Genomic DNA, 8,083 nt, shown 5'->3' on the forward strand with positions numbered 1-8,083 from the left:
TTGACATTGTAAAACCATAAGATGGCACAAGTAGGCCATTCGGCCCACCGAGTCTCTCCCCATTCCCCTGTCTTCTTCTCATAACCCAATTGTCACTGTTTGATTCAAACTCTGGTGATTCTTATTAACAATTCAACCAGTCAACAGGATAGACAATGACTGCCCTGCTCACATAAATGCCTAATTGCACTACAAGAAGCCTCTCCTATCTCTTGCAACTCGGTGCAAATCCCCAAGGATATATTCTGATGTGTGGGCGTATTTAAATACAGAATGCAAAAGTTTGCTTCTTATGAAACAAATCAAACATCAAGATGATTTATTTTGGAGCATTCAAGATTAAGCTACACCTTAGGACCTCACAATCTGCAGGGGCTTCAAAAATATATGAATGTATGTTAAAACTTTTTAAAATTACATTTAAGTATTGTTTCCATCCTATACTATAGTATAATCCATGATAGAGTTCAAGCCAACCAAATGATAAATATGTAATCAGTAAATGCATTCATTTGAAAATAATTTGTATTGCAATTTGTTTTCAACAAGCTTTTTCCAGCTTGGGGCTTCACCAAGTCTAAATCCGGCACTGCCATCAGTGCAATTGACCCGTGATCCAGGGCTTTACATGCATGTTTCCTTCGGAGTCTGTACTTTACTGAGGAACAATTTCCCTTGCTGAACTGAATGATTGGTTCGCCTGGAACTGCTGAGAAGAACCCCCATTTTACCGTGAGCCTTTTCATTTTGGCCACCATGCCGCCCCTCGCTAAAAAGTAAATGAATGGGTCAATACAACAGTTCAACCAGGTCACCCCCCTGGCGATCTGGTAGAGCAGGTCAATCGATCTGTTATTTCGAGTGCAGAGACCTTTCAGTTGAAAATATCTGGACATTAAATTGAGATATCGTAAAACCATGATAAGGTGCAAAACACACCGAAAATAACAGCATAATTGTGATGGCAAGATTGCGGGATCGTTCCTTCACCCCCTTGTCCAGGCGGTGGTTTTTGCTGAGGACCACCGCGATTTGACAGTAGCATCCGATGATGAGCAGGAAAGGCGTCAAAAATCTAGTCACAGAAACGACTTGCACGTACAACAGGTACGAGGTCAATTCTTCACTCTATGTCGTGTCGCAGCACTGGGTGCTGTCGGCACTGGTTTTGGTGAAGTGCAAGTCCGCCACGGTCTGAACCAGGAGCAGTGCCCAGACCAGCGGGACGATCAGCGCCAAGTGTCTCATCTTCCATCTCCCCAACATCCTCATTGGGTGGACAACGCCCAGGTAACGCTGGACACTGATGCAGGTGAGGAATCCGATGCTGCCGTACAGGTTCAGATGGAAGACCAACCTGCTCACTTCCCAAAAATCCACCGCCCGTGGCTGGTATAGTACACCACGAAGAACGGCAGGGTGATAATGTATCGGCGAGGGCCAGGTTAAACACAAACGAGTTCCCACACAGCCCTTTCTGCTTCAAACACGAGCAGACCAGCACCGAGGAATTGGTGGAGAACCCCACCAGGAACACGATCACGTACGTAATGGAGATGAACCTGTACTGAAAGATCTTGTTGACTTCACATTCAGCTGTTTGGTTCCATTGTTTGAAGCCAGGAGCCGATGAAACTGTGGCCAAAGAGCATGCCTCCATCGTTGGGGCTAAGTGATGTGGAAAGGCGACTGGGTGCAAAGGAAAACCCCACTTTAAAACTTCCAACACATTGGCTCTGTGAACCAAAAGCGACAAAGCAGAACCTCACTCAAATATTTTCAGGATCAGGCCCAGGTCCAGAATACAGGAGAAGGTGTTACAGATAAACAGGATTAAAGTCACTTCCCATTTCTGCCAACACGCAAGGTCTTGTTACAAAAATCAGGAACGTGCAATCCTTTAATGGTACTTAATCCTTCCTCTTCACAACTGCCACCGTACTCTTAAGCAATGCTGCCATACAAGTTCAGGTGGAAAACGGGTAGGGACATGTTTGCCACAACTGTGTTGTAGGTTTTCTATGCTTTTCTAATGCTTCCAGGCACATCAGGGCCTCTAATTCCTCGGGAGTTTGTGGAGGTCTGGTACAACATCAGAAACCCTGGCAAATTTCCACCCTGGTGGAAAATGTGTTGACCGGCTGCATTCCAGTCTAGTATGGAGACTCCAATGCCTCAGAGCATAAAGCCATGTAAATGGTAGTGGGCACAGCCCAGGACATCACAGGCAAAACCCTCCCCACCATCGAGAACACCTACAGGGAACGCTGCCGTCGGAGAGTAGCAGCAATCATCTAGGACCCACACCACCCAGCACATGCTCGGTTCTCGCTGCTGCCATCAGGGAAGAGGTGTTGGTGCCACAAGACTCTGACAGGTTCAGGAACAGCTACTCCCCCTCCACCATCAGACTCCTCAACAACAAACTCAATCAGGGACTCATTTAAGGACTCTTATTTTTGCAATTTTTGATTATTTATTTGTATGCACAGTTTGTTTACATATCTTTATTTGTTTACATGTATACATTGATTACAGTTTTTTTACCAATATGTGGAAAAAGAGTTGTATATGATATCATGTATGTATTCTGACAATAAATCTTAAATTGGTTTGTGCCAATTTCACAGTTGGAAAGCAGAGGAGAAAGTACCTGCACTGTTGGATAATTCAGTATTGCACCGAGGGCTCGAAAACTTTTAATAGCTGAGAAAGTACTTAATTTAAAATTTTTGAAATCTACATTTTCACTTTAAAAAAACAAAAAAAAATTAAAATCTTAAATAATTATTTTTAAAAGCAATTTTATCTAGATCATGTTTTAATAGACATGTTTCTTAGGCCTTTGGTCAGTTCCTTATTTAATCAAAGGGTACAAGCTTGTTAGTAATTTGAAGGTGACACGTTTAGCGCAGCAGTTAACAGAATGCTGATACAGTGCCAGTGACCCAGGTTCGAATCCCGCACTGTCTGCAAGGAGTTTGTATATTCTCCCCGTGTCTGCATCATTATTCTCCAGGTGCTCTGGTTTCCTCCCACCTTTCAAAAATGTGTGGGGGTTGTAGGTTAATTGGGTGGCACGGGCGCATGGGCCGGAAGAGCCTGTTACCGAGCTCTATGCCTAATAAAAATGCAAAATAAATGCAGAGGTTAGAAGGAGAGGTCAGAGTTGCCATTAAGATGTAGGATGTATGGCGATAGGCAATAGAAAGCTCAGGATCATCCTCATGGCCTTTTTCAATCTAATCCTTGGAGATGCAGCACTGGATCTTCCACCTCTTCCCTTTCTACCATCCAGACTCCCAAAAACCTTCCCAGGTGAAGAATTTCTTCAGTCCAATGTACTGTATTCAATTATGGGCTTCTCTACATTGGAGAAACTATATGCAGATTGGTTGATAGTTTTGCAGGGTGCAGTGTACTGTTGACAATGGAACCATGCAGGAGATCACACACCAATGTTCCTGAAGCCTCCTGCTCTACTCCAGTTTACACTCAACTCAGTGGAACAGAGCAGGAGGCCTCAGGCACATTGGTCTATGGTCTCCTGCACTGTTCCATTGAGATCAATATAAACTGAAGGAAAAAGCACTTCATCTTACATCCAGGCTTGTTGCAGCCTTTGGGGGAATCAATATCAAACTCAACAATTTCAGGCAATTCACTTCGTCTGAATCAAAACTGGCAAATCCACTGCATGGTCAACCATCTTTAGTATTAGGGTACTGTAATGCGCGTCGAAAGAACCAAAGACTTATTGATCCAAACCAAGGCTTTTATTAACTAAAAGACTGGAGCATATCACAAGTAGGTCGACCAGTCCAGAATGACCTGGTCTGGCTAGGAGCACTCCTTTAAGGCCTGCCAGTAGGTGTGGCTACACTCTCAGCCAATCACAGTCATCGTACACGACCATCTGTACATATACACATTGGTGATAGAGTCTGTACTATCACAGGTACTGCCTAATATATTGGGGGAAGTTATAACATTCTTCTTTTGGTTTCAGTCTCATCAACTGCCCTGTGTTCAAAGCCTTATATACCCCTTTGTTTTCCTTCTCTCTAAGTGCCCTTATGAATTTGTTAACCAAATAGCTTTGTAAACAACGTATCACAAAGACAAGGTTAGCCTCATCTCATGGGAAATACAGTATTTCCCCCATTCACCTTCCTCTCACAAAGCAACTTAAACTAATTTGTTTTCCCACTTTTCCAGTTCCATTGAAGGGTATTCCACATGAAACATTACTCTTTCCATCTAAACTGCTATTTCCTGCTTCTTTATTTTAGTCCAATGTGGAATTGTTGGATGCAAGTGTAATAATATCAAGAAGCTGGTCAGAAAGCCCGTCTTCTTTCTGTTTACATTTTTCTCCTTTCAAACAGACTTTCTGAACCCTCTACATATAAGGACCTCAATAATTGCATGCAGAAACAGTCACTTTAACTTATGAGGTTCTGGAATAAAATTCTAACAGCCAAATACTGCATAATTTGCATAATTTGCTGCAATATAATTCACAGAGTGTTCAACATCTGTCTGTGCGAAATGGCTTCGAAACAGCTGATTTTTAGTTATGTGGTCAGTGCTGTGCAACTTGCTGCATCTTGTGGTGTATTGCCAGTGATCTGTAAAACCCATAAGCAGGACAAAGGGCCATTGCTTGTGTTTCATGACCGTGTCCACAGAACCAGAGCATAATAGAGTCTTGCAGCATGGAAACAGTTCCTTCAGGCCAATTGGTCCAAGCCAACCAAGTTGTCCACCAATGCCACTGTCATTTCTCTGCATTTGGCCCTTATTCCTCCAAATCTTTCCCATCCATGTATCTGTTTGAATGTCTTCTGAAATGTTGCAATTGTATCTGCCTCTGGCAGGTTGCTCTACATATCTTCCACCCTCTGTGTAGTGAAAGATGCCCCTCGGGTCCCTTTAAAGTCTTTCCCCTCTCTCCTTAAATCTCTGTTGATAGGATAGTTAAGAAGGCCAATGGGAAGCTGGGCTTCATTAGTCAGAGGATAGCGTTCAGGAGATGAGAGGTCATGTGGCAACTCTGCAAATCTTTGGAGAGACCACACAGATTATTGTGTTCAATTCTGGTCACCTCATTATAGGAAGTATGTGGAAGTTATAAAGAGGTGGCAGAGAATGTTGCCTGGATTAGAAATTAAGTCCTTCAGAGTCAAGGTTAGCAGAGCTGGGGCTTTTTTTCTTTGAGAAGTACCTTGATAGAGAGCTACAAGATTTTGAGAGGCATAAATAAGGTAGTAGTCAGCATCTTTTTCCCCAGGCTGGTGATAGCAAACACTAGAGAACACCTGTACAAAGTGAAGGGAGGAAAGTTTAGGGGAGACATCAGAGATCAGTTTTTACACAGCGAGTTGTGGGTGATTGGAATGCCTTGCCAGGGGTGATGGTGGAGGCTGAAATATTAGGGGGACTTAAGAAACTCTTAGGCACAAGGATGAAAGAAAAATAGAGGGTAACGGGGTAGGAAGGGTTTAGTTTTTTTGTTAGGAGTATATAGGTCAGCATAACATTGAGGGCCAAAGGGCTTGTACTATACTGTAGTGGTCTATAGTTTTGGACTCCCATTCCTTGGGAAAAATGACTATGTCTATTTACTTTATCTATGGCATTCTACACTTAATAACATCCTTCCTCTGGGCAGCCAGGACTGCTCTATCTCTGCTCTCACCGACATCTTGTAACATGACATCCCAACTTCGCTACTCAATGTGCTTAACAATGAAGGCAAGTCTGCCAAAAGCTTTAATGCCACCTTCTCTCTCTGCTGCACTCGTTTTTATGCTGAAGAATTTAAGATTTCACTACCTTTCAAAGATATCTGTTTCAGGATGTGATGCTGCTGCAGTTAACATTGTCAGAAATAACTGGCTATGATGTAGGGTTTCTTCTTTTTCTTCTCTTTGGCTTGGCTTCGCGGACGAAGATTTATGGAGGGGTAAATGTCCACGTCAGCTGCAGGCTCGTTTGTGGCTGACAAGTCCGATGCGGGACAGGCAGACACGATTGCAGCGGTTGCAAGGGAAAATTGGTTGGTTGGGGTTGGGTGTTGGGTTTTTCCTCCTTTGCCTTTTGTCAGTGAGGTGGGCTCTGCGGTCTTCTTCCAAGGAGGTTGCTGCCCGCCAAACTGTGAGGCGCCAAGATGCACGGTTTGAGGCGTTATCAGCCCACTGGCGGTGGTCAATGTGGCAGGCACCAAGAGATTTCTTTAGGCAGTCCTTGTACCTTTTCTTTGGTGCACCTCTGTCATGGTGGCCAGTGGAGAGCTCGCCATATAACACGATCTTGGGAAGGCGATGATCCTCCATTCTGGAGACGTGACCCATCCAGCGCAGCTGGATCTTCAGCAGCGTGGACTCGATGCTGTCGACCTCTGCCATCTTGAGTACTTCGACGTTAGGGATGTAAGCGCTCCAATGGATGTTGAGGATGGAGCGGAGACAACGCTGGTGGAAGCGTTCTAGGAGCCGTAAGTGGTGCCGGTAGAGGACCCATGATTTATTATTTTATCAATGAACAATTTCACATATAGACATTAAACCATATACTTAAATGAATTTCCTCAGGTAAATGAAGTGAGAATTCACTCAGTGGCCATTTTATGGCTGACTATAGAATAACTGACATGATTAAGAGTAATGGATATGAAAATATTGTCATGTTATTACGACGTAAATCAGCCACAAACCGTTGAGGAAAAATGCACAGCCTATCGCTTTATGAAAGGCGCAACACTTGCACATCAAATGCTTTATATACATAAAAGAACAGTAGCAAACACCATAAATATTCTTTTATTGATGTGATCTGTTATGTAAAATTAAACTGAACAATTAAGATTTTATTGGAAGTGAAGAATACAGGAAATATAATAAATAGCCCATGTGATAAAATGGCTGACTCCAGCAAGATTTAGAATTGTGGATTTTTACAGCATAGAAAACAGGACCTTTGCCCCAGCTTGTCGACGTCAACCAAGTTGTCAACACAAGCTTATCCCATTTGCCTACATTTACCTCATATCCCTCAGATCCTCCAATTTAGTTCTTTAATACTGAATACCTCAGATTTATGTTCCTTGTACATTAACAAAGCAATTAGGGAACTGACAAGTTTGTTCTGGTCAGGGAGATTAAATAATTATCCAGGCTAGAGAAATAACAGAAAACCTTACATAATGTGTTGCTAAAAAATAAAGATGCTGAATTTACAAAATAGTTTTCCACAAAATATTTACAGATATCAATTTCTCAAAAGATCAAAAATCAACTTGTTATTTTGTAAGTTCAATTTTATGAAGTTATAAATTTGCATACAAAAGTACATAAAATCTTCAAAATTAAAAAAATAAAATGCATAAGCTTGAAATAACATTAAACAACAGTGGATCTAATTATACAACAGGGTGCAGTTAGTCACAAGATTTTGTGCTCATATCAGGCAAATTGATCATAAATTTCAGTTCAGTAGTTAGAGGCTGTTGTGTACCACAGATGCTGAATTTTTCCCAAAACTTAATTGTAGATTCTTGGAAAATTCACAACACCAAAGGGCAGTCAGGGATGGACAATAAATGCTGGCATTGTAGCAACTCAAATTTCCTAGAAAATTGCATTAAAAAAAAGAGCATTTTAGCTGCATCAAAAACCAAGAATGTTATTGAATCCCGATGACTAGTAAGGATAATATGTAATGCTATTGCAGGGCCAGCATCTTGGGCTTGAATCCAGCAACCTGCCTGTAATGGGTGTGTACATTCTCCCCATGTCTGCGAGGGTTTAGCTGGGTGCTCCATTTTCCTCCTACCTTCCAAAATGTATGGGGGTTGCAGGTTAATTTAGGTGAAATTGCACAGGTTTAAATGACCGGAATTGGCTTCTTCTGTGCTGTAAATACATTTAAAATTCTGGTCAAACCACCACGATAAGCATCAGTTCCAGTTTTGTTACTTTTAAACTCAAGATTGATATTTAAAAAAAATAATTATAGATAACAAAGAAGAGAGCAAAAGGGATCAGTTATGAACAGCCATGAATAGTGAAACAGGTTTGAG

The 8,083-nt window shown here is 42.0% G+C and overlaps 1 protein-coding gene across 1 annotated transcript; it reads right to left on the reverse strand.

The window, feature by feature from the left end:
- Nucleotides 1–207: 207 nt before the first annotated feature.
- On the reverse strand, nt 208–1,660 carry LOC138737260 (P2Y purinoceptor 1). The gene is given in 4 exon segments (XM_069888002.1): nt 208–917; nt 919–1,075; nt 1,148–1,480; nt 1,548–1,660. Coding segments are annotated over 4 exon segments (1,053 nt in total). The 3' UTR covers nt 208–467.
- Between the last annotated feature and the right edge of the window lie 6,423 nt (nt 1,661–8,083).

The sequence above is a fragment of the Narcine bancroftii genome, chromosome 6 (assembly GCF_036971445.1).
Source record: "Narcine bancroftii isolate sNarBan1 chromosome 6, sNarBan1.hap1, whole genome shotgun sequence".
Lineage (NCBI taxonomy): Eukaryota > Metazoa > Chordata > Chondrichthyes > Torpediniformes > Narcinidae > Narcine > Narcine bancroftii.